Source organism: Aethalodelphis obliquidens, unplaced genomic scaffold (genome assembly GCF_003676395.1).
Source record: "Aethalodelphis obliquidens isolate GAN/ISIS:26980383/991018 unplaced genomic scaffold, ASM367639v1 scaffold59, whole genome shotgun sequence".
Taxonomy (NCBI): domain Eukaryota; kingdom Metazoa; phylum Chordata; class Mammalia; order Artiodactyla; family Delphinidae; genus Aethalodelphis; species Aethalodelphis obliquidens.
This window is the reverse complement of record NW_020838003.1, coordinates 5,828,034-5,855,892: the sequence shown is the minus strand read 5'-3', so window position 1 is coordinate 5,855,892 and position 27,859 is coordinate 5,828,034. Positions and strand designations below refer to the sequence as shown.

Below are 27,859 nucleotides of genomic sequence, written 5' to 3'. Positions count from 1 at the left end.
ATTCTATTTGAATTAAAATTACTGAACAACTTAAGAGTAAATACAGTGAAAAGTGTTATTGGCAATAAGTTTTTAAACATGCTTTTGAGTATGATCTTTATGCTTCAGATATGTGTGTGTTTATGTACATTTTCTGGGAAGAATGTGGTTTTGAATCTATAAATTAAAAACAGTGTTCTTTTAAAATTTATTTTAATTTTATTTTTGGCTGCATTGGGTCTGTTGCTGTGCGTGGGCTTCCTCTAGTTGCGGCGAAAGGAGGCTACTCTTTGTTGTGGGCCGTGGGCTTCTCATTGTGGTGGCTTCTCTTGTTGCAGAGCATGGGCTCTAGGCACGCAGGCTTCAGTAGCTGTGGCACGCGGGCTCAGTAGTTGTGTCTCACAGGCTCAGTAGTTGTGGCAGTGGGCTTAGTTGCTCCGCGCATGGGGGATCTTTCTGGACCAGGGCTCAAATCTGTGTCCCCTGCATTGGCAGATGGAGTCTTAACCACTGCGCCACCAGGGAAGTCCCCAGCTAGTGTTTCTTTTAGTTGTGGTTTGCCTTATCAGAATATTTTTCATAATACCAAATGATTTTTAAAATATCCTATATTTATAGTTTAAATAATACCAAGCAAAACAGGTTAATTTCCTTAACCAGAATATGGAAAAAAATTTAGAAAAGTATTGGTGCAACAGATGAATAAACCTTAGATAAATTATATGACATAGTATACTTCTATAGTGTTAGGCTTATAATAACTAAACAATTAAGCATAAAAATGCTTGAATTTACTGCTGTTCATCAAAGAAAATATGGATGTTTAAATGGGCAATGATCTCTTTACAAGACTCATTAATTATGTGAATCTAGGTATTCTTAAATTATCTTTCTTATTTGGCAGAATTTTGTTTTTTGTTTTATTAGTCTTTGTATTTTACAGTATGAGCTTGTTATTTATCTTAATATTTTTGCAGATGTCTGTAGGATATAACTTTATCAGCATTGATAATGTGCTAGGTTATTATCTGAATTATGGAAGAAATTATTTTTTAAAATGTGAAAGTTTTGCATATATCGTCAAATATATGTCAGGTGTCTTTGAAAATTTTAATTAAAAAACTCTTTGTAAAATAACGGTGAATGCTACACACCTGTAAGAGTGGCCAAAAATCCAAAACATTGACAACACCAAATGTTGGCGAGGATTTGGAGCAACAGGAACTCTTCATTGCTGTTGGGAATGCAAATTGGTACAGACATTTTGGAAGGAAGGCTATTTGGTAGTTTCTTATAAAACTAAATATATTCTTATCATATGATCCAGTCAGCAGTCATGCTCTTTGGTATTTACCCAAATGAATTGAAAACTTATGTCTACCTAAAAACTCGTACATGGATGTTTATAGTAGCCTTTATTCATGATTGCCAGAACTTGAAAGCAACCAAGATGTCCTTCAGTAGGTGCGCGGATAAATAAACTGTAGCACATCCAGACAATGGAAATATTATTCAGTGCTAAAAAGTGATGAGCTATCAAGCCATGGAAAGACATGAAGGAACCTTAGATGCATATTAATGAGTGAAAGAAGCAAGTCTGAAAAGGCTGCATACTATATGGTTCCAACTATAGACATTCTGGAAAAGGCAAAACCGTGGAGACAGTAAAAAGATCATTGGTTGCCAGGGGTTAGAGGAGAGGGAGGGATGAATAAGCAGGGCACAGAGGATTTTTATGGCAGTGAAAGTATTCTCTACCGTGCTACATGGGTAGTTAATTGTCATCATACACATGTCAAATAGCCAGAATGTAACAATGTAAAACAGCAAGAGTGAACCCTGTTGTAAGCTATGAACTTCGGTTGATAACGTGTCAGTGTAGGTTCTTTGATTATAATAAATAACTGTTGGGGGTGGTTGTGCTGTGTGGAAACAGGAAGTAAACGGGAGCTCAGTGCTTTCTGCTCAGTTTTACTGTGAACCTAAAATTGCCCTAAAATTAAAGTTTATTAATAATAAAAAAGTTCTATTGTCATATTACAAGAACAATATATTGTCAATATTGAAGTTAGAGAATATAACTAAATAAGAAAAATAAAAATTACTCATAATCCTATTATTCTTTTAGACTTTTTCATGCACATTGGTACAGATTTCATATACACATTGTTTTGTTACAAAGATGGGATTATTATATATTAAATCAGTTTTTGTTTTTAGTTAGCAGTACATCTTGAATACTTTCCCACAGATTTAAATCTTCAAAAAAGTAAAAAAATATGAGTTAGTGCCCTTTCACAATTGGAGAATGGACTGTTCTGATTTTTAAAGGTGCTTTTTGCTAAATATAGATTACCACCTTTCAGGTTGGGCTACAAAAAAATAAACATCCACTCTATACTGATTATAAATGTTATTCTTGAGGATTATTTATTGTAGAATTGTAGATTGGCACAAATGTTGGGTATTAGAGAGGGTCAAATAATAGAATTCTGGCTAAACCAATTTCCGTAGTATTTATATTTTGTGTATCTTTGAAAAACTGTCATTATTTGAATACCATGTGTTTTTTAAAGTAAATCATGGGATTTTAAGGTAGTTATTAAAGGAAACTTATATTAGGCTGTTATCAGTGTAAAAGAGCTACTAGTTTTATTGGAGGCTAGTTCTTAAAAGCAAAGATAACAAACAACAATGTATGTTGGTTAAAGTTAATTTTACTAAGACTGTATAGAATATATATGATCTTTTAGTTACTATTATACATATTTTTGGTCACCATTTTGGAATGACTAGCATCACTTCCTAACCATCAAAGGGAGAGTCCCTTTTCATTTATTCACTTTGGAATTGATTCCTGAGAACAAGGAAGTTTATTATTTGGTATATTATAACTTTCCCTGTTCAAAGAGAATCATGAGGAAACTGAACTGTAGAAGAAACTTTCCCCCTGAAACAATTTATTTGTCTAGTTCAGTTTTATGGACTTGGATTGCTGTAGCTCTTTTTAGTCCTGTATTTGATGTATCTACGTATAAAAATTAAATTACGGTGTCTTTCATTAAATACTAGTTTAGAAATTTTATGATATTTTTAATGTAGCCATTAAATAATAGTGTTTTTCATTAAATATGTGTTAATTCGGAAATTTCTGAAGAGAAATTTGCTGGGATAGCCTAATAAATGAAACTTTCTAAAATTATAGCCAACCATCACTAAGTGGGAATTTTAAATTAAACCTTGGGGACATAAGCTTGAGGTTTTGTTTCATTTCTTCTGTGGCGTAAAATCATGATTTTAGATGGAATAATCTAAATCTGGATTTCTACCTTACATTTGTTTTCAAAACCTGAAAGAAAGGATTTACAGTATTTTAGAACTAGAATATAGGCTAGTTGCTGACTCTAAAGAATCCTGAATTTAGAGCTAGTCTGCTCTAAATGTATTCTCTCAATTTCAAAGAAGAGTATGAGTACATATTTTAGAATTGGGTCTTAGGCTAACTGGATCTATTTACTACACTAGTCATTATAATTGTGCATGCTGAAAAACTTGGGTTAAATGTGATAACAGTCAAATACCGTGCTATATAGTCTTGCTTTTATGATGGGAAGTGATAAGAATATTTTATATTTCATATAAGTACAGGGTTTTAAATGCATTTATAATTTTTTCAGATGATTTATGCATTTTTATTATTCATTTTTATTTTTTAATAAATTTGTAATTTAAGAATGTGACAGCTGAATCAGTAGAGGATATAGGACCTCTTGGAAGTGTGACTAGAAGAAATGCTGTTGAGCAAGAAAGTAAAAGGAAATGAATGAAGGAGGCAACCAGGATTATAGTATCATGTTTATTATTAGAGTCTCTATGGCTGACAGTTTTTCATGTTAGGAAAATGTTCTGTAGGAAAGCATAAACAGATTTTTGAACTTTCCATGATCTTTTCTCTGTCCACCTATACAGCACCATCTCTCCATGCCTCCAGTGATATTTTTAGCAACCCTGAACTGCTTGTAATCCCCTTGTCCTGCAAGCACATGCACGTGTGTGTGTGTGTGTGTGTGTGTGTGTGTGTGTGTGTGTGTGTGTATTGGGTGGGGGAGTAGCGGGGGAGGGATCTTCAGATGGCCTGGGTCATATAAACTCTGTTAGCATTTATTACTCAATGATAAAGTTGACTTATTACAGCTCTTTGGCATTGTTACTAAGAGTTTGCAAAATGCTATGGATTTAACTTTTGTGATTTGATTTGCTAAAGTCAATTTATGCTCTTTTTAGGCTAACATTTATAAATGCCTTGTGGTAAAGCTAGAGATATGGAATCATATTCTGTTTATTTTCCTTTTTTATTCACTTAAGTGGTGTTTTGGATGGGAAAGCAATTTTCCCCAAGTTGTTTTGCTTTACCAAGAGACATGAATGATTAAATTATTTCATTTCCTAAGAGTCTTTCTGATGATGATATTGTGAGTAATTATAGATTAACCAGTATATGTAGTTCACATCATCACAAAAAAAAATTCCCTTATGCTTATTATAGTCTATCCCTCCCTCCACCCCTAACCCCTGGCAACCACTTAACCAGTTTTCTGTTCCCATAGTTTTGATTATTGTGGAATGTCATATAAATGGATTTGTATACTACATAGCTTTTTATAAAAAATTGAGATATAATTGACACATAGCATTGTATTAGTTTTAGGTGTACAACGTTAACGATTTGTTATATGTGTATATTGTGACATGATTGCACTGAGAAAGGTGTAGTTAACATCCATCACCATGCAGTTACATTTTTTTGTGTGTGTGATGAGAACTTTTAAGATTTCTCTTAGCAACTTTCAAATATACAGTATTGTTAACTGTAGTTACTATGTTATACATTACATCCTCAGGACTTACTTGTTTTGTAACTGGGAGTTTCTACCTTTTGACTCCACCCATTTTGCCTACGCCCCCACCCCCACTTCTGGCAGCCACCAATCTGTTCTCCGTATCTATGACTATTTTTCTTTATTTTGGATTCCACATACAGGTGAGAGCATACAGTATTTGTCTTTCTCTGTCTGACTTACTTAGCATAATGTCTTCAAGGTCCGTTTGCAAATGATAGGATTTCCTTATTTTTTTATGGCTGAATAATATTTCATTGTGTGTTGTGTGTGTGTGTGTGTGTATCACATATTCTTTATTCATTTATCTATTGATGGGTACGTAAGTTGTTGCTGTGTCTTGGCTATTGTAAATAATGCTGCAGTGAACATGGGTTCAGATATCTTTTCTAGATAGTGATTTTGTTTTTTTTGGATAAATACCCAGAAGTGGAGTTGCTAGATCGTATGGTAGTTACGTTTTTAATTTTTTGAGGAACCTCCTTACTGTTTTCCATAGTGGCTGCACCAATTTACACTCCTACTGACAGTACACAAGGGTTGCCTTTTCTCCACATCCTCACCATTTATCTCTTGTCCTTTTGATAATGGCTGTTTTAACAGGTGTGAGTTGATATCCCATTGTGGGTTTGATTTGCATTTCCCTGATGGTTAGTGATGTTGAGCCCCTTTTAATGTATCTGTTGGCCATCTATATATCTCTTTGGGAAAATGTCTGTTCAGATGCTTTGCCCATTTATGGATTTTTTTTTTTTTTTTTTTTTTTTTTTTGCTATTGAGTTGTGTGAGTTCTTTATTTATTTTGGATATTAACCCCTAATTAGATACATGATTTGCAGATATTTTCTCCCATTCTGTAGGTTGCCTTTTCATTTTGTTGATGGTTTCCTTTACCGAGCAGAAGTGTTTTAGTTTGATATAGTCCAATATGTTTATTTTTGCTTTTGTAGTCTTTACTTTTGTGTCAAATCCAAAAAATCATTACTGAGACCAATGTCAAGGAGCTGACCCCCTATGTTTTCTTCTAGTTTTATGGTTTCAGGTCTACATTCAAATCTTTAATTAATTTTGAGTTGGTTTTTGTTAATTGTGTAAGATAGGGGTCCATTTGCTTTTTTTGCATGTGGCTGTTCAGTTTTCTCAACACTGTTTATTGAAGAGACTGTCCTTTCTCATTGTATATTCTTGGCTCCTTTGTTATAAATTAACTGATCATACACTTTTGGGTTTATGTTGGGGCCTTCTACTTGGTTCCGTTAATCTGTGTGTCTGTTTTTATGCCCAAAACCTGCTATGTTGACTACTGTAGCTTTGTAATATACTGTGAAATCAGGAAGTGATTTCACAGTGATGCCTCCAGCTTTGTTCTTTCTCCAGATTTCTTTGGCTCTTCTGATCTTTTGTGGTTCCATGTACATTTTAGGATTATTTGTTCTATTTCTGTGAAAAATGGCATTGGAATTTTGATAGGGATTGCATTGAATTCTTCTAGTCCATGAGGATGGGATGTCTTTCTGTCTTTTTGTGTCTTTATTTTCTTTCATCAGTGTCTTACAGTTTGCAGGGTACAGGTCTTTTATCATGGTTAAATTTCTTTCTAAGTATTTTATTGTTTTTGATGCAAATGTTAATGGGATTGTTTCCCTGATTTCCCTGATAGCTTGTTATTAGTGTATAGAAACACAACAGATTTTTATGTACTGATTTCGTATCCGGTAACTTTACTGAATTCATTTATTCTAATGTCTTCTGGATTTTCTACATATAATATGTCATCTGCAAACAGTTTCACTTCCTTTCTGATTTGGATCCCTTTTTATTTCATTTTCTTACCTAATTGCTCTGGCTAGGACTTCCAGTACCATGTTGAATGAAAGTGGCAAGAGTGGGCATCCTTGCCTTGTTCCTGATCTCAGAGGAAAAGCTTTCAGGTTTTCACCTTTGAGTATGGGTGTCTGTTGTGAGCTTGTCATACGTGGCCTTTATTATGTTGAAGTTTACTGTATATAGCATTTTAAGTATGGCGTCTTTAATTTAGCATAATGCATTTGACATTCATCCATGTTGTGTGTGTCAGTAATTCAATCATTTTTATTGCTGAGTAGTATTTCAGTGTATGGCTATTCCACAGTTTATTCATCAGTTGAAGGATATTTGTATTGTTTCCAGTTTGAGGTGACTATAAATAAATTTGCTGAAAACATTTATGTATGGGCTTTTGTATGAACATAAGTTTTAATTTTGCTTAGGTAAATACCTAGGAATGGGATTGCTGGGTTCTATAAGTGTATGTTTAATTTTATGAGGAATTACAAAACTGTTTTCTGAAGTGACAGTACCATTGTACTTTCCCATTGGTAAAATTTGAGGTTGTGAGTGTGTGTGTATTTATGTACAAATATGTATATATTTGTAAGCATACACACAAGGATATGGGGTGTGTGTGTGCGCGTGCGCGTGTGTGTTTTCCTTGTCAGTCCTATCGTAAGTTTTCAATGTAATCATTCTAATAGCTGTGTAGTGATATCTCATTGTGATTTTAAGTTGCATTTCCCTAATGCCTAATGTTGACCATCTTTTCATGTGCTTATTTTCTATCTGTGTATCTTTGGTGAAGTATCTGTTAAAATCTTTTGCCACTTTTTAAAAATTAGACTTTGTTATGATTTTGTTTTGAGAATTCTTTGTATATTCCAGAGTGCTTTTTCATATAAGTGTTTTGCATGTATTTATTCTCAATCTCTGGGCATGTCTTTTCATTCACCTTTCAAGAGTAGATGTTTTAAATTTTCAAGGAATCTAGTTTATCAGTATTTTTCTTTTATGGATCATGCTTTTGTGTTTTATTGAAGAAATATTTGCCTAATCCACAGTCACAAAGATTTTTCTCTTACGTTTTCTTTTATAAGTTTTATAGGTTTTGCTTTTGCATATAAGCTTATGATCCTTGCAAGTTAATTTTGTGTATGGTGCAAGGTGTGGATTGATGCTTATTTTTTTATTTTTGCATATGGATGTCCAGTTGTTCCAGCACCATTTGTTGAAAAATCTATCCTTTCTCTATTGAATTACCTTTGTACCTTCGTGGAAAGTCTATTGACTGTATATGCGTGGGTCTATTTCTAGTTTCTCAGTTATATTTTTTTCAACTATATGTGTCTGTCTTTTCATTAGTACCAAACTGTCTGGATTATCATTGCTTTCTAGTAAGGCTTGACATCAGATAGTGGGCACATCCAAGTTTATATTTCTTTCTCAAAAGTGTTTTGGCTCTTCTAGGTCCTTCCACATAAATTTTAGAATCAGCTTGTTGATTTTTAGGTTGGGAAATATTCTAAAAAAGAGATGGCAGATGACTTAAACCATGAAGGATGGATAGGAATTTGACATCATTGAAACAGATGAGAATGTGTATACCAGAGGAAGTAGAAAACACAGGCTACACGAAAAAAATGGAAAGATAGAGATTTGGGGAAGAAGTCATAGTCCTGAGAAAATTGATGTTGAAATTTTTAATCTAGTCTAATTACCTCCTGTTTTCTGTAAGATAGATAGATTGTATTCACTGTTTTTAGGTAAGTGGGAGGCATTAAATACAAGAAACATTAAAGCATTGTCATTGTTAGAGACTAAGACCTAATTTGGAATGATAGGACATTATGATAGAATCATAAGCTTTGGTTGTCTAAATTGATTGCTAGTGAAATAAAATGAAACTTGTCCAATAATAGCATTATTTTGGAGCTTTGAAGTGCTTGGTAGATTTGTAATTCCAGGTCTTCATTTTTCCTTTTAGTATTTATTTATGTTTTATGTTGCTGCTGCTCTTGTTTTCTGGTATCCCACATATGGGGAAAAAATTTCTAGATATGCAGAAAAGGAGTTACATTCTTATTCTTTCTGCCTTTTTTCTCCTTCATGATAGTACTTTAACTGACAAGTTAGACTAACCCTGACACTTCCCCTTTTACAGAGTCAGAAGTTATCTTTCTGGATTACTCTAAAGTTTTCTTCAGATTACCTTTATAAAGGAGTATAACAATCATTACAGTTATCTCATTTTCATTCAGGGGATTTTTTGTTATATATGCCTATGCAGTGGCAATTACCTGATAAAGGGAAAAAGAGTAGTAACAAGAAGAAATGCCAAATTCTTCGTAGAAGTATTTGAAAGTAGAATATTTTATTACTTTATTTTTCAAGTAGTGCCATTAAAGTGATGTAAGCTACCTGAGGGCAATGATGCTGTTCAGCTTGTTCACTGTCGGAGTCTTAGTGCGTGGTATAATACATTACAATCAGTACTCCTCCAGTAAATGTTTGAATAAATGTTAAACTGATCAGAAACATGAAATTCCAGAAGTCTGAAGGTTATTTTTTCCATAATGATGGGTGGCTTTACCATTGTAAAACACGGATTTTATTTTGCTTTGTTTTTGTTTAGAATGGTGACAGATTGGGAGATATCATGAAAACTTTGAATGGATTCTTTCTGAACGTTTGCATTGTCATCATCTACGGACTTGAGTTGAATATGTCATTGAAGACAAATGCCATCCAGAGGCCCTTGGTATAGAAGAGGAGTGGAAATGTGGATGAAATTGTTATTTATCTCAGGGTGTCTTCTCAGCTCTTGTGATTGCCATCAATCTTTATCAGTATGATTCTACTATATGCAGTGTGATTTGCTAGGTGCTGTTTTTTAGTATCAGCTCTTGAGCTCATTTAGGGAAGGTATAGATTTTGTATGACAGTTGTAATGATTAATACTTGTGTATAGCTAAAAATAGATGTTGATGAGGAAATAGAAACTTCAGAAATGCTGTAGTGCAAGGGTTAGTTTGCTTTATTAAAAAAGGTAAACTTAGACATATTTTCTCAGAAGGGAAAATGGTCTTAATGTTTAAGAGCAGTTGGGAAGGATGGCTGTTAGTCAAGGTGGGTATTCAATAAATAACAAACAATGTGTTCATAACCTTTGGAAATAAATGCTGATAGAAGACAGATTTATCTGAGAATATGTAAAGTGTAATAAGTCACTACATCTTGCTCCAAAATGGAAGCAGAAATATCTAATGTAGGCTTACTTTTGTCTTCTTTCAACTTTGGGAACTCTGCATCTCTGCCTAAGATTGCTTTGCAAACTACTGTTGAGACGATCACTTAATATTTCTATGGATATAAGTGCATATCTACTGGCTTGTACTTTAGGTTTGGATTCATTGAGTTAGAAGTCTGGTTCGTTATGAAGCACTATTCGGTGGTTGTAGCATTCTCTTTCTTATTCTGAGTTCTAAATGAAATAGTATTAATTGTGTTGAACTATAGACTGAGAGAAAATGATCTTAAATTTAGAGAAGGTGGTGGGAGGAAAGCTGTGGTTTAACACCATAAGGACTTAACATCTTTATATGTACTATAGAGCCCGCTGTTTTTTTAATAAGATGCTTCAGATGACCAAAATTAGCAGAAGTTTAGTTCTGGCCTTTAACAGTTTGCTCTGATTTGGCTCAGATTATTATTATTCGGGGATGGGGCAGGGAGGAGTTATTTTACATTATTTTCCTAGCCCCAGATATAAAACCTGAGATTTGGGAATCCTTGGCAATAGTGTATTTGGGTGTAACTCATATATATATATATTGTAACATGCTATTCACTGAACACGATGCTATGTCGGTATCTTGTATTTTATTTACAGTTTTGGAAACTCCAAGGTAAATTTTTTAAGGCAAAGTAGCCCTAGTGTTACATACAGTGTTGCTTTGCAGCTAAAAAAAGATTGGAATACATTTTCCATGAAGTCAGTATTTTACAGGTTTACGTGAAGTTTTTGCTTAATTATACAGAAGACTGAGAACTAAATTAACGAAAATCTTCACTATATGTAGTAATTAATCATCCTTCAGTTACAGAGATTAAGACTTGTTTACTTTCAGGATAGTTCATAGAAACTAAGAAGTAGGAGATAATCAGGTTGTTTTTCCAGGACTGACGGTTGCTCTCAGAAATTTTGCCCTAGAATCTGAGGGGGCTGCATTGGTGATAAAATGAGATTCAAGGAATGGGGTGGAGAGGATAGTAGGTTCAAAGAAGCTTATGTAGTCAGTATTTGGGGAGCTATGTGGAGTATTTTTCATAGTGTCAAAATGGGGTTTGAAGACTGGAAGTTAAAAAGGCTGTGTTGTGAAGGGGCTTTTAGTTTACTTTGTTATGTGATCAGGATCCCCAATATAAATTAGGTTGATATAATGGGAGGATCTTTGGTGTATAGCAGGAACTGATGTAAGATATTGCAGAAATTAGAAACTCTTGGAAAAAACAATTAAAAAACCTGCCTCTTCATCAATTTGATAAAGAAGATAGGAAAAGGAAATTAGCTGCTAGGCTTTACAAAATAAAACATTTCTCTTTCTTGGATGAAAAGTGTCAATCCAGTATTTAAGCCTTGGACTGACCTATATCTTAGACTGTTGAGAAAGCACATTAACAGTGTAAATTACGTTTGAATTATTATTTTATATATTTATTTTGAATTAGGTTTTTATGGTATGTCTCCAGGATGGAAGGTTGATGTTGAGGAACTGAGAGGGAAGATAAAGCTGAATAGGAGTATTCAATAATACCAGTTTCCTAAATTTGAGCTAAGTTTTTAGTAGCATGCTTGAAAACCTGATGTTTGGGACAGTAGTGATCACCAGATCTATAGACTCTACTAAATTACTTAGTTAATGCAAATGAAAAATGTTTTAACTTCAGTTAGACTATCCAAATTTAGTTTCATTTTGAAGGATTAAGTGACTTGTAATTTTATTGACTTCCTAATCAAATCCAAAGGAGACCTTTGACCCCTAACATAGCAGTATTAATATTACTTTGGTTTTTACATATTATAGACACTGGTAAACATTTTATGGATATGTTTTGCAGGAACAGATTTTATAAATTTTATTGGACCTACAAAGATGGAGACTTATGAAAAATTAAAGAAAAAGAAATATAGTTCTTATATAGTAGCTGTTTTAGAGATTAGCATTAGTGGGCCAGAAGAGATGATGATGATTAATCTCCTATCTAGATTTTGTAAATATTTAGGGAAATTGAACATGTGGATTAATGACCATTTCATGAGATTAATTTTTAGAAGAGCATTGACTGTTAATTGGGAAAGGTGAGAGGAAGATGGTAGTTTTTAGGATTATAAAGCATATATGATCATTCCACAAATACATATTCAGTGCCTACTATGTGGTAGGAACTGTATAGAGTTATAAAAAGGATATGCCTCCACACAGAAACAACTTATTGTCCCCTTAAATAACACACCATCTAGTGGGAGCCATGATTAAAACTGCCAAATTAAGTTGACCTGTGCACTATATTTTATAAAAGTGATTTAAAATTAATGAAACATAGTTTTTGCAAATGTCACAGTCTTAATTTTTTATCCATTCTCATTGTAGATGATGGATTTGTAGCATGTCTTTGGATCTGAATCTGTTTGATTTGGTTTTGCTTTAACTTGTGTTTTTGTAGAATTTTATATTAGTGTGCAGGAGTACCCACAGAGACACGTGTACCTTATGGTGCATAGCAGAAATTCTGAAAACCTTGTTACCTAAAAATTTTATATTCAGAAATAATTTACATAGGCCAAAAGTGGTAAAAATCAAGCTTTTCCCGAGGAAAATGATCATACTCTTTGTGCTGTGTGAAGATCCGGGACATTTATGGAAAATAAAATATGTTTCCGTATCACCCAGTTGTGTGATAAGGTTAGAGCAGAAGAGCTTAACCTGGAAATTTGGAAGCTAATTACTGTTAACAGATGGAAAAATCTGGAAAACTTTCTCTTTGCCCCTTTTAGTAAATAGGAAGGAATGACTGTTTTTCCTTCCGCAATATGAGGACAAATTATGGTATGGGAAATTTTGATTGTATTCTTTTCTAGCTTTGATTCCTTGATACATGATAGAATACTTCCTATTTTTCTTTGTTCTCTTTATGTAACAAATTTCAGACCATCTGAAAGTAACTCTTACATTGAGATAGAACTTCTAAACTACTTAGAAACACTCCCAGTTTTAGGCAGTTGGTTTTCGTGTGTGTCTGTATGTCTCTGTGTTAAAATATGAGCAAAGAACCAACTATAAATACTATGAGGGTATTTACTAATAGCATGCAGGAGTTTAATTAGGTTCAGGATTTTGTAATTTGCTATTCTTGTTAGATCTGAACGGGATTTCATTTTCTGCCAATTACCGAGCAGTAACTCTTGTATTAGACCTCTTGAATGATTACTTTTATGGCCATTTGTCATCTGATCCATACATTGCATTCTTGAGGAGTTTATGTCTAGCTGGTCATCACTGATGATTGTTCAGTGATTATTTTGGCAGTTAACTGAAGAAAACTGTTTAATATTAGTTTCAATTAGGGTGGCCATGTAACTCATGATCCAAATTGGACACTTTTGGGAGTGAAGAAGTGTTATCAATAATTACCTAAGAATAACAGATATAAACCAAGACTGGTCCTTGCAAACCAAGATACATGATAATCTTAATTAGATGCTTTTGATCGCAAGTAACAAAACATAAACTAGTAGTTTAAACAATAAGTAAAATAGATTGACTTGTGTATCCAAAAAGCCCAGTATTTGAGAGTGCTACAGGCGTGGTTTGATGAGGACTCTGGCTTTGTTTCTCTATTTTCTCATCTTTGACTGAAACGGCTGGCTTTCCTTATAGTTGGATGCTTGCCAACAATAGCTGGGGCTGTATTCTTTTTCATTTATGACCAGCAGGAGAGAGAAGCCTGCTCCTCCCATAAACATAAAATGAGTCTTAAGCCTAGTGATTATTAAATATTTCTGAACTCATCTCTGTGACAAGAGGAATGTCATGTGCTAATTGTCTTAGATATGGAATATCTGAATATCACTGAGACGAGGAGGATAGGATTACTCTGATTCTCTTAGGCCAGTCAGAGTCCATTCAGGAAACTTGCATAGGGTCAGTCTGTCTTGGGAAGCAAGGCAGCTAAATGAAGGGGAAGGGGTGCAATGGATGTTTGGGAAGCAACCACCATGTTTTCTGTGAAGTCCAGTGTCCCTGCTTCTTTGCATTTTTCCTGAGACATCTCTTACTGAGTACCTGCAATAGCCTAGCATACTTTAGATGTGTTTTCCTTCTAGTGAGAATTTAGTAGTAGCTTGGCAAGGGGGGAGAAGAAGAAAATTTACCATCTCATTTTTCTTTCTCTCTTTTTTTTCTATTAGATTATAATTGTTGATTTTTTTTTTCCCCTTACAGACTAATAGGGATGCCAAAGGAAAAATATGACCCTCCAGATCCTCGCAGAATTTATACCATCATGTCAGCAGAGGAGGTAGCCAATGGGAAAAAATCTCACTGGGCAGAATTAGAAATCTCGGGTGAGTGGAATCTGAAATATTTAATCTGGGCTATAATAGCAATGATGAACAAGAGTTGAGTGTTATACTTATTTCTTTGCTGTACATTTTTAATTAGATGAATTAATTGAGAAAATACAAGATGCTGAGGCACTAGTGTTTAACTTATTGATTTATCTGTGACTAAATATCTTTGTGCCCATTCTTTCTTTTGAGATTAATACTGTGGGCCACAGTTGGCATCTAAAATTGAAGGCATTGGGAGTTCAGTTTCTAAGTAAAACTAGGTTCTTTGATATAATAGATTTTGTTTTGGCTATTGCAGAGTAATCATTTTTGCAAATTGATATCTTTGCCGTCCTCCTGTCATCCCATTGTTGGTAGAATGGGAAACCTAGGAGCTATCTGTTTATTCTATAAATTACATGTTTAGGAGTTGTTAAAGTAGAATCTGATTCCTAAACACTCATAACCAGTCTAATAGTGAGCAAAACATCAGACAAACCGAAGGACATTCCACAAAATTCCTAGCTAGTAATCCTCAAAATTGTCAAGGTCATGAAAATCAAGGAAAGACTGTGAAACTGTCACAGATGAGAGAAGACTAAGGAGACATGAAGACTAAATGCAAAAAATATGATCTTCCAGATCCTCGAACAAAAAGGTGTAAAAACTGGTGAAATTCAAATAAAGTCTATAAAGTAGTTATCTTCGAACAAAAGGGTGTAAAAACTGGTGAAATCAAATAAAGTCTATAAATTAGTTAATATTGACACTACGTACCAATCTTGGTTTCCTAGTTTTGACAAATGTACCGTGGTAATATAAGATGCTGGTACTAGGGGCAACTGGATGAGGGGGATATAGGAACTGTATTATCTTGGTAGCTTTTCTGTAGATCTAAAATTATCACAAACTTAAAAGTTTATTAAAAATAAAATATAAGTACAGTTTTTCTTTTATGAATTGATACAATACAGATTATATTTAGAATGTAATTTTTTCCCCAGTAAGCTTTCATTTGGAAGAGTTAAACGCATATTATGGTGTCAATAGCAAGAAATACCTGTATCTTTAGCTAAAAGGTGGTGGTTAGGTGATTGATAATTAAAAAAAAATGAATATGAGCAAATCCTATTAGGTTAACCCAGGGATTCTCAACTTGGCACTATTGACACTTAGGGCTGGACAGTTCTTTGTGGTTGGGAGTGGTTGTGTGCGTGTCGGATGTTTAGCAGCATTCCTGGCCACTACCCACTAGATGCCAGTAGCACCCCTCTAGTTTTGACAACCAAAAATGTCTCCAGATTGCTAAAGTCCCTTGGGGAGCAGTATTGCCCCTGGTCGAGAACCATTCGGTTAAACCCTGGGTAAAACTGAAATAAGTTTCTTTTTTACTAGAGCCTCTTTTCACTTGAAACCTTTGTTTCCTATTAAAATGCAAAATCCTAATTGGCACTTTAAGCCTGATTATAGACAGCATGAAGGAACCTGTGAACCCTGAACAGAAGATCTAAGTTCGAGTCTACTGCTTGATAGCCATATGAAAAATAACATTTCCCTATTGAGACTTTTTGCCGTCTCTACCTTCCACTGCTCTTTTAATCAATATCTGTTAGCATTTTACTTTGGTAAAGTTTTCAGAGTCTCTTCATATAAGTTTATTGTTAAGATAACATCACATTTTACAGAAGCTGAAGCTATGTGATTTGTTTAGGCTTATATGGCTAACAAATGGGAAAAATCAGGACTGTGAACCAAGTCTTCTTTTTCCAGTACATGTTCTACCATAGCTGTCAGATGCTGACTGATAGGTAAAGCTTAATGAGTGACTATTTCCTTGAGTATGTTGCACTTAAATGCAAAATCTTAAACCAGAATTAATGTATAATTGAAATATGAGAAGGCTGGGGAAGATGTCTCCTTTGGGAGTAAAATGGTTTTCCCGGCGGCTAATCTAAGGTTGGTTCTAAATCATAGCAATTACTCCTGTCTATTTAAAGTTTGTGGACTAATTCAGGCCCTAGATATAGATAAACCTTGCACTATTAATTTTCACGAAGTATGTGAGAAGTGCTTTTGTGAGGATCATAACTTAGAGAAAAAAAATTCAGGACTGTTCTACTACAAAAGCTCAATTCAGCCCCATGCTTTCTCCTTGAGACCATATGATCACCCTGACTCCAAGGGTCTTCTCATTATGCCACATCTTATTTAATACATGGAAGATTCATGAGAAAGAATGGTTGTCGGAAAAAAGTGGCATGAAATTAAAGAAGGACCAGGTGTGTTTGGAAGCAATCAAGTAGCATTAAATACAAAATTAAAATGCCAGAGTCACAATATCTGTATGTATTTGTGGGCTCTTCTCCCACTTTTTAGTCCTTGTAATTCAGTCTTTGTCTTGGGCCAAAAGTTTAATGCATCAATATTTTGCCTTTTAGGTAGAGTGCGGAGCTTAAGTACATCACTTTGGTCATTGACACACTTGACAGCACTGCACCTAAATGACAATTACCTTAGTCGCATTCCACCTGATATTGCCAAGCTTCATAATCTGGTTTACCTGGATCTGTCATCCAATAAACTCAGAAGTTTACCAGCAGAACTAGGAAACATGGTGTCTCTCAGGTGAGGAAATATAAATGTGACTCACTGTATAAAATTCTAAATTTACCAAATAAGAATATTATGGAAGGTTACTCATCTTACAGTAGGAGTTCCATATGTATGTGAAGGTTAAATGATATAAATTGTCTAAGCAGAGTGCTTGAGTTGGGCTCCATTGAACGCTTCTTTTCCTTTCTTCCTTTAAATTTGGAGGTTTCTGGCTAGAAATGTGCTTGTATGACCAATTTCTTTTGACAGACTTGAGGTGGGATAGGGCTATAAAATACCTAAGTTTCGCTTTACACTCAAGTGACAAATCTCATCAGAATTAATTGGGGCTAGACTAGTCTAGACTAATGAGAAATAATTGGGAAAATGATTTGTTTATAAGTAAAGGTTTTAGAAACGTCTATTTTATAAGGCAAGTTATGCTTATATATTACAACTCCTTAAGGAAATCTTAAAACCTGATAATAAATGGTTTTATTTCTAGTCTTTCAGGATTCTTTAAGAAATTTCTTCATAGGAGAAAATTGTATAGGAATCTTGAGACCTTGTATAAATGTTCCCAATGAAAACAAGGATTGCTTTTCTACCTTATCTGCTGAATAGTAATGTTAAAAAATTGCCATCACATGTTTAAAATTAAATATTTAATATCATTTAAAAATCTTGTTCTTTGCCATCCCCTTACTGTGTGTTTTTGTTGTTTTTTATATTTTTTAGTCATTTATTTTATACCTTTTGGTCATTAATTAATTACAAGGGCTGTTTATTTTTTCTGTAGTCTGCCCAAAATTTCACAATCATAAATCAGATCTCACCTGTGCTATCCTATTTATACTATCCTATGCTTTATTTTTAATGTTTATATTCTGTGTCACTGATTGTTGTATCTTGAAGTGATAATAGTTGTATTGTTATAAAAATTGATACAGGGAATTGGCTACTATAGTTAAATCCTGAAGTTTATTTTAAAAAGATTACTTTTTTCTATGAATGAGACTAGGTTCAAGGGTATCTGCTGTCTTTGGGTACATAAAATATGTGTCACTGTGATTTGCATCTGAGAGGCATTTTGGGTGAGAGAGAAAAGGGAGCATATTTAGCCTGAGAATGACATACAGTTCCTATACCTTTAACTTTAATCTGTGCTAGAGAATGAGTAAATCATAGAAACACTGTTAATAATTGTGGCAGTTACAACATTTTTGGATGAATGTAGAGAAATATACCCTGAATGTAGACATCATTCATGTTATGTTAGAAGGCAGGTTAAGAACAACGACTGTAGGTATTAATAAAGTTTGATATATTAAACTAAAACAGTTTTTGTGTTTTTTTTTTTAAAAAAACAGGGAATTGCTTTTAAATAACAATCTGTTACGGGTTTTGCCTTATGAACTTGGTCGGCTCTTCCAGCTACAAACTCTAGGTTTGAAAGGTGAGTGATTTTTTAAAAATGATAGCATTAGCACTCAGCATTGAGGTTTTCTTAGCCTTTTAAAGACCATTTTGGTTACAATTAGGCCAGGTTTTAGTATAATTTCGAGAATGTAACTATACATTACTCTTGAAAGAAAAGTGGTTCTTCTCTATCAAATTGAACTTCACGATTTCAACAAGCTGCCATCATTTTAACAAACTTGTATGGGGGAAATTTCGGGTTTTTTGTTTTGTTTTGTTTTTATATTTTACTGAAATTTCTTAGAGGAGATAGTTTAAATTAACATTTAGCACTGTAGTTTTTTTTCCCATTTTTTTAACAAATTGAAAACAGTGATGTAACATAATGAATTTTAACCTCAGCCAGAATGTCTGGTTTTGATAGAGTAGATAGCATTGGCATATTAGGTTTATAAGAGGGAAAACATTACAGTAAAAATGAGCTATGTCTAATAAGTGTAGTTATTGTAAATAGTGTATTAATCCAAAATGCATGTTCCTCTGATGATATCATCTCAGTTTGGAATGAAAGTCATACTCAAATCACATAAATACTGAGATTTGTATATTTTTCTCTTATAGCATAGCATAAGAAGAAGGGTTTATTTTGAATGCAGAGGACTTAATACAGATTTACTCTATTGGTTAAACATTTTCCGTGCTAATGAGGAGGGAACATTAAAGCCTTATAAAGTATACACTTTCATATGTTTTATTTTCCTTCTTCAAAGACTACTGAGTCTCATGAACGTGTTGTTTGCATTTCCTTAAATCATATAGTGGAGCATTAAGAAAGAAGCTTGAATAAGAGTGGTAAGATTGCTGACATTATTTGTTGAAATGGCAAAAGTGGTGTTAGGCTTCCTTATACAGTTAACCCTTCGTAAGTTGGATAATTATATGAATGGTCTAACTCTTGTGATTTTAGGTTCTTTGTAGGAATTTACTGATGCTTTTTATCATGTATGAATTAGACATATGGGGAATACTTTTTATCTAAAGTATTTTCTTGAGGATTAACCCAAGGCATTTGAAATTTAACTGTTGGGACATTTCGCCTTATTCTCTGTGTGCTAAATCTTATTCTTATAAATGTAGCTGAAACAACCATCCAGCTAGAGTTGGAATGGGGGCAGGTCTGTTCATGCCTATTAAAAAGTATGGAATGGTTGTCATTTTTATAATCTTAGATTTCAGAATTCACACTTTTCATACTGATTATAATAAATTGTATATTTTTTGTCTCCAAGGATAACCATTGTTTCTTACTTTCAACATCAGTCAGAACAGCTGTTTTCCTCCTCCTAATCTTGATGGAGATCATGTCAATGACAAATGAATACCTTGGTATTGAACCCAGTTGGACTTACCCTTCATACCACATAACATTCCTGGAAAAGCAAATATTATATATCTTACTGTTTCATAACTCTATTCCATGTTATCTCATATAGAGACATGTTCTCTGGGCTTCCCTGGTGGCGCAGTGGTTGAGAGTCCGCCTGCCGATGCAGGGGACACAGGTTCGTGCCCTGGTCCGGGAAGATCCCACATGCCACGGAGCGGCTGGGCCCATGAGCCATGGCCGCTGAGCCTGCACGTCCGGAGCCTGTACTCCGCAACGGGAGAGGCCACAACAGTGAGAGGCCTGCATACCGCAAAAAAAGAAAAAAGAGACATGTTCTCAGAAAATTTAGCTTAGTATCAACTGAATGAATCTTTCTGAATATCCTTTATCTCCTGGGTTCTTCATTTTGTTTTACTAGTTAAAATGTTAGTCTTCCAAACTACTGTCTTTGGTTGGACTTTGATTCTAGTGTCCCTTGTCCACTGATGATTCACATTTGTTAAAATCTCACTTTAGACTTTCAAATCAGGCACCAGCTCTGCTTTACCAGCTGTAACTTAGCTTTGTCCGTGCCTATGGATAAATTCCTTTTCATTAAACTTCAATTTAAATTCAATATAAATACCTATCTGCAGGCTTTCCTCTTCTGTGAGAATCTGTTTTTCTGGCAGTGCTATTTTATGTTCAGGTGATCAGTACAGAAGAGCAGAGACCTTTTAGAAATGAAAGAAAGCCAGAGCCCTCCCTGCCATCTTTCAAAACTTTAAGGTGGTAAAAACAGGATTGATTTTATGAAGGAATTGAAGGAATAAAATGTTCCTAAAGAATGGTAGCCTTATATTCTTAGGAAGGTAAAACTTGAAATAATTTCTTAATCAGTTTTAATAACCACATAGTGGTACTTTGTGCCCAAAAAAAGGGGGAGGGAGTAGAGTGGAGCACTTAAAATAGCACTGTGATATATTTAAAAGAAACAATGAAAATAGATTGCCTCTAAGATTCCATTTTGTCTTGAAACCAGAAAAAGGAGTGCCTTTCTTCCATTTCCTGTCTTCCTCTGAAACATAGATACTGAAATTTTGATAATGAATTTGATCATCCTGGCTCAACAAGTTAATTTTTAGAAATGCTATTTTGAGACTTGAGGAGTATGTGTGGTAGGTAGGGTATTTGAAGAGTTAGGATAAGAAGGCCAATTTAAAAACTACAAACATGGCCAGTCCAGGAAGTTGGAAATGTTCTTTTAAGTCACTTAAAAGAAAAATCCAAACTGTATTAGTTTTATGGAAGAAAAGGTGTAAGTGAAAGCAATTCTCATATAGTTATTTTTAAATAATTTAGAATTCATGTCCTAAGGTATAAAGCAATACTTTCTCTGACATATGGGCCAAACAGTTGTCCTCAGGCATTAAACGTTGATGTCCCCAAATAATAAAAACTTTAGAACTTCAATAATTGTGAAGATTTCTAGCTTCCTTCTAAGAATTACTTATCTCCCTTAAAATAAAATGGACCATGGCAGTTGAAGATTCTTTTACTATGTAAACTTTTTAATTCATGAAATATATCATAATATACAAAGAGTAACATTTTAAAGAAAATAATAAAATAAGTAACTACACACCCATTATCTAACGTTCTCAGTACCTTTTTAAAAAATGCATTTAAAAATCCGATTGCCACTCATATAGGAGGCAAAGTACTTTCTTCTGTATTATATAATGAGCTTCTGGAAATCAGTAAATAAAAGACAGTCTGTTAGAGAGCATATTAATAATTCATATAAGAGGATTTACAAATGGCTGTAAAATTAGAAAGTTGATCAACATTATATAATAATAACAATGCAAATTGAGACTATACTCAATTTTTACCTATCAGATTGGATGAATTCCAAAAATTTGATAAACTAACTGTTGGTGAGATTATTGGGAAATAAGCACAATCAAACCTTGTTGGTGTAGATCCCCTGTATCTTTTAAGTTTCCTGTGTGCCTTTTCTTGATTACATCTTCATCACTTCTCCCAGAGGTTATTACTGTCCTAAATTCTGTTAGTTTTCTTTCGGTCATCCAACAGGTATTGATGAGCACATACTATGTGCCAGATACTGAGCTTATATATGTATCTGTTAAGGGTGTTTTAACCTTTATATAAATGGAATCCTACTGAATGTAATTTTCTGTGACTTGGTTTTATTTGACTTTATGTATTTACGATTCATACATTTATGCATTCGTGTAATTGTAGTTAATCTGTTTCATTGCTGTGTTGTATTCTGTTATATGAATATGCTGTAATTCATTCTACTATAGATATTTAGATTGTTTCCACCTTTTTTTGACTACTATAAGCAATGTAGCCATGAACATTCTTGTACATGTCTCCTGATAGAGTTCCTAGGAATGGAATTGTTGGGTTATAGAAAGAAGCTTATACATTCTTAGGTTTATTAGGTAATGCCATAATATTTTACAAAGTAGCTGTACTAAAATATACTCCCAAAAGTAATACAGTTGCCATTTTTCTGTCTTCTTCCCAACACTTACTTAGTATTGTCAGATTTTTAAAGTTTTGCCAGTTATTAAGTGTGAAACAGTTTCTAGTCCTACTCTTAATTTACATTTTCCTAATTGATAATAAAACTGAGAATCTTTTCATATATGTATTGGCCACATTTCTTCTCTGAAATTGCTATTGATATCTTTTGCTTATTTTCACTTGGAATTTTTAACTTTTGTCTATTTTGTATTGTAAATGTCTTCTTCCACTCTGGCTTTTCTTTCTGTTTTCTTTGTTGGTATTCTTTAATGAATAGATTTGATTTTTTTTTTTTTGCGGTACGCGGGCCTCTCACTGTTGTGGCCTCTCCCATTGCGGAGCACAGGCTCCGGATGCGCAGGCTCAGCGGCCATGGCTTACGGGCCCAGCTGCTCCACGGCATGTGGGATCTTCCCGGACCGGGGCACGAACCCGTGTCCCCTGCAACGGCAGGTGGACTCTCAACGACTGCGCCACCAGGGAAGCCCTTGATTTTTTTTTATTGTAGTTGAATTTAAAATTCTTTTCTTTTGTGACTAGTGCATCTTATGTTTTATTAAAGAAATCCTGCCCTACCCCAGTCATAAATAGTTTTTCTATATTATCTCTTAAAAGTTGTTGTAAAGTTTTGCTTTTCGTAGTTAATTCTTTCTTTCATTTGGAGTTGATTTTTTAATATGGTATGAGAGGTCTAATTTTGGGAGGGATCTCATTTTGTCTTTTCCTTGTGAATAACCAGTTGTCTCAACATCATTTAGTGACTAGTTTTCCCTTTTCCCACTGATCAGCAAAGTCACCTCTCTCATATATCAGCAATGTGTAGTAGGCTTGTTTTGGGATCTCCATTCTCTATACCCAGCAGTCAGTTTGTCTCACCTTGCACTGATTACTACATTGTCATAATTGTTACTATGGCTTTATATTAAGATTTGATATCTCTTTTGGGAAGTCCCTTTACATTTTACTTTTGCAGTGTCTTGGCAGTTTGGGTGCCTTGAATCTTCCTCATACATAAGAAACAGCTTGTTAAGTTTCACAAAAAATGCTGTTGGGACTTTGGAACTGCATTGAATGTCTGGATCAATTTAAGAAAAATTGACATGTTAATTACATGGAGTCTTCCTATCCATGAATTTGTGCATTCTCCCCATTTGTTTAGATCTTATTTAATGTCTTTGAATAAAATTTTTTAACTTTCTGCACACTGTTCAGGCATATCTTTTGTAGATTTGTTTCTAGATACTTTATAAGTTTTTTGTTCCTCTCATAAACCATGTCTTTTTTAAGTTGCTTTTTCTGCCTGTTTGCTGTTGGGGTATACGAATTACCATTAAAAAGAAAAAAGATCTTATAGTAAGCCTTCTTGACTAAATTCTCATTCTTCCTAAAAGTTTGTTTACAAATTCTTTAGGTATTGTATGCAGATAATGATTTCATCTGCTGATAAAGACTTTGTTCCTTTCAAATTCTTATAATTTCTTTTCCTTATTGTAATGTACTGGCATGTTTAATACAATATTGAATAGAAGCATTAATACTGGGAATACTTCTAATCACAATTTTAAAGGAAATGTTTCCAATATTTTTCCATTAAGAATATTTGCTCTATATTTTTGGTAAAAAGTTTTTAGGTTCTAGAAGTTTCCTTCTATTTCTACTTTGCTAATCCTTATTTGGGTGCTGAATTTTATTAAATGCTTTTCTTCATCTATTGAGATGATTACATTATTTTCTCATTTCATATGTTGAAGTGGTAAATTATATGTAAGCGTCCCCCCAACCTGCCCCTTTTAACCACACTTGGATTCCTGAGGTAAACCCAACTTGGTGCTTTTATACACTGCTGGATTTATTTTGATAGTGTTTGTCAAGAACTGTTAAGGCTCTGAGATTTTACCCTATTACAAGCTAATAAGTTAGCCAATTATTTCTTCATGGATAATGGTAGAAGACATGAGACTCTTGGGTCAGAGACAAAGAACGTTATCACTCAAGCAACAAGGTGGACCCAGACACATGCTGTATACACAAAGAGTTTGCATTGCAATTGAGTAATCTAAGTCCAAAGGTGCAGCACTTTTCAAGCAAGCAGCAAATATTGTAGCTAGCTGCAAAAACCCCAAAACAAAACAACTAATCCTGATTCTCCAGGGGTACAAAGAGTTATATGGAAGTATTGCTCTGGTTGCCTTGACCTGTTTAGTTCCCTATTTAACTAGCTATAGAAACTGCTCAGTATCAAGAGACAGATAAGTCTCAGAATCTGTTGCACTCACAAAGAATGAAGGGGGGAAGCACAGGGACCCTGATGGACTGCCTTTCACAATAACTTTTTAAAGGAATTTTTCATGTATGTTCATCAATAAGATAGACATGTGTTCTTACTGTTCTTACTCAGTTTTCTCAAAGAGTTTGTACAATATTGAATTAATCTGTTCCTTGAAATTTTGGTGGAACAAGACTATAAAACTACCATTGCCTGGTGGAACTATCACCTCAATGTATTTGTAGTTATAAGAATCATTGAGTCTTTCTAATTGCTGATGAGTCAGTTTTTTTGGACTGTATCTGTAATATTGGAATTTTGCAGCTTTTTAAAGTTTTCAAATTTGCATAAAAATGTTCATAATATTCTCTTGATATATTTTTAGACTCTTGTTTATATTACCCCTTTCTTCATTAGTAAGATTATTTGTGCTTTCTATCTTTTTTTCTGATTTAGTCTCCCCAGAGATTTGTCAGTTATGTTCTTTTCAGTGAGTCAGTATTGGCTTTTATTTTTAAAAAACTGGTTTGTTTCTGTTTTTCTTTATTCTGTTTTGTTTGGATTTATTATAGTTTTTTTCCTTTTTTCTCTTTTTAAGTTGGATATATGGCTTATTCATATTTAGATTTCCTTATTTTCAAATAAATATAAGCAGTTAAGGCCATAAATTTTTTTGGCAAGACTATAAATTTATTTGGCATCCCATGATTTTGATATGAAATATTCTCATCATTTTTGCCTAAGTATTATTAATATAGGTTATCATATCTTCTTTGACTCATCAGTTATTTAAAATTTCCATGCACGTGTGATTTTAAATTTACCTTTCTTTATTGTTAAATTTAAACTTAATTGCATTATAGGCTGTTAGGGTAACCTGTATGAACAAGTTCTTTTACATTTGTTGATTCCTGCTTTATGGGCTGGTATGTGATCAATTTTTATAAATGTTTTACTGCATCTGAAAAGAGTATTGTTTCTCTAATTGTTAGGTACAGATCTATATGTTTCTCCATTAGATCAAATTTGTTAGCTGTGTTCCTCATATTTTCTGTATCTTTATAAATTTTTGACTGTTTGCTCTTTTAATAATTAAGGTATATATGCTAAAATTTCCATTTAAATGCTGAATTTGTTCATTTCCCCATGTAGTTCAGTCAGCTTTTGCTTATAGCCTTTGAGTTTATTTTATTAGGTATACCAACTATGCCTATATATTGCTATACCTTCTGGTAAATTGAACCTGATATTAGGTCATGAGCCTCCTGTTAGGGTTTTCATCTTACGATCTTTTTTGTCTCATATAGCTATGCAAGTTTTCTTTTGGTTAATGTTTGTATAATACATCTTTTCTCCTTTGTTTACTTTCAACCTTTCTGTGTACTTATGCTTAGGTGTGTCTCTTACAAAAAGTATATAACTGGTCTTTGTTTTTAATCCAGTCTGACTTTATTTTAATGTGTGGGTTCAGACCAATTGCCTTACCTCTATTGCAATTATTGATATTTTTGTCTGGTTGCCATCCTACTTTTTGATTCCATTCTTCGTGTGATTTTTTGTTTTCTTTTTGCCTTTCTAAAAACAGATTTTTTTCCCCCCTTGTTTGTTTCTTGATCTCTATACTTCTGTTGGTGTGGGATTTGTACATTCTATTTCTGGACTCTCAGTGGTCACTCTTGAAATTATACCTTGAATATATTTTTGAAAAATTAAATTTTTAGCAACTTTTTTCTGAACTATATGTATGTAGTAAAATTGACCTCTTTGTTGACAGACATTCACATTTGGTGAATGTTGACAGATGTATGCAGTTGCATAACCACCACTACAATTGAGAAATAGAACTGTTCTGTCACCCTCCAGAATTCATTTGTGTTCATTGAAGTCAACACCTTGTCCCACTCTTAGCCCTTGGCAACTACTTTTCCAGAATGTCATATATAGAAACATAGTATGTAGCCTTTTGAGTCTGGATTTTTTCATTTAACATAATGTATTTGAGGTTCATCCATCTTGTGTATTTCAGTAGCTCATTTCTGTTGCCAAGTAGTATCCGATTGTGTGGATATGCCACCGATTTTTATCTATTCACAAGTTGAAGGACATTTGGGTTGTTTCCAGTTATGAGTGATTAAGAATAAAGGCACTGTAAACATTTGTATAGATTTCTGTGTGAACTAAGTTTTATTTTACTTGGGTAAATACCTAGGACTGGAACTGCCAGGTGGTATGGTAAGTGTATGTTGGACTTCATAAGAAACTGCCAGACTGTTTGTCTAATAATCCAACATAGTGGATTTATCATTTTGTATTCCTGCCAAAAATATGAGAGAGTTTTAGTTGGCTCTGCATCCTTGTCAGTACTTCTTGGTATTATCAATTTTTTTTAAAATTTTTCATTCTAGTAGGATGTAATATCATTGTGGTTTAGCTTGTCATTCCTCTAATGAGTAATTATATTTTTCATGTGTTTATTTGCCATCTGTATGTCTTCGTTGGTGAAGGAAGTATTTATTCACATCTTTTGCCTAGTTTTATTATTGAGTTGCTTTTTTTCTAATTACTGAGATTTTGAGAGTTTATTATATGTTTTGGATTCAAGTCCTTTTTAAAGTATGTTTTGCAGATATTTTCTCCCAGTCTGTGGCTTGTATGTTTATTTTCTTTACAGGGCCTTTTAAAGAGCAATTTTCCATTTTGATGCGGTCCCATTTATCACTTGTTTTCATCTATGGATTATGTCTTTGGTGTATTTACCAAATACACCGAAGATGTATTTACCTCACCCAAGTACATCTAAGATATATCTACCTCACCCAAGTACATGAAGGTTTTCTTCTAGAAATTTTATAATTAGGTTTTTCATATAGGTCTGTGGTCTGTTTTAAGTTAATTTTTGTAAATATGGTACAAAGTTTGTTCTTTTGCATATGTACATCCAGTCATTCCAAGCACTATTTGTTGAAAAGATTATGCTTTCCACGTGGATTTTCTTGCAACTTTGTCAAAATTCATTAGACCCAAATTTATGTGGGTGGGTCTACTGCTAGATACATAAACTGTCCACTGATCCATGCCAATACCAAAATGTTTGATTGTTGCAGCTTTGTGGTAAGCCCTGAGATTATATAGTATGTGTTCTCCAACTCTGTAGTTATTTTTCAAAATTGTGTTGACACCTCTAAATGCTTTGCATTTCCATATAAGTTTTAGAATCAGATTATGATTTTTGCAAAATATCCTGCTAGATTTTTTATTTGAATTGTATTGAATATGTAGATCAGTTTGGAGGAAGAATCAGTTTGTTAATCTTGAGACTTAACACTGAGTCTTCCAATCTGTGAATACAGTGTACC

General features: G+C 33.8%; 1 protein-coding gene across 7 annotated transcripts in view; it reads left to right on the top strand.

Annotated features, from left to right (window-relative positions):
• CNOT6L (CCR4-NOT transcription complex subunit 6 like) overlaps window positions 1-27,859 on the top strand; it is a 121,870-nt gene that overhangs the window by 33,842 nt on the left and 60,169 nt on the right. For 5 of the 7 annotated variants that reach the window (XM_027087675.1, XM_027087672.1, XM_027087671.1 and 2 more), the window contains exons 2-4: window positions 14,192-14,313; window positions 16,737-16,923; window positions 18,261-18,346. In XM_027087675.1, coding sequence (XP_026943476.1) covers window positions 14,192-14,313; window positions 16,737-16,923; window positions 18,261-18,346 — 395 coding nt within the window. Of the gene's footprint in view, window positions 1-9,348; window positions 9,448-14,191; window positions 14,314-16,736; window positions 16,924-18,260; window positions 18,347-27,859 lie in introns of those variants that run through there. The other 2 variants (XM_027087673.1, XM_027087676.1) reach the window with 2 other exon arrangements.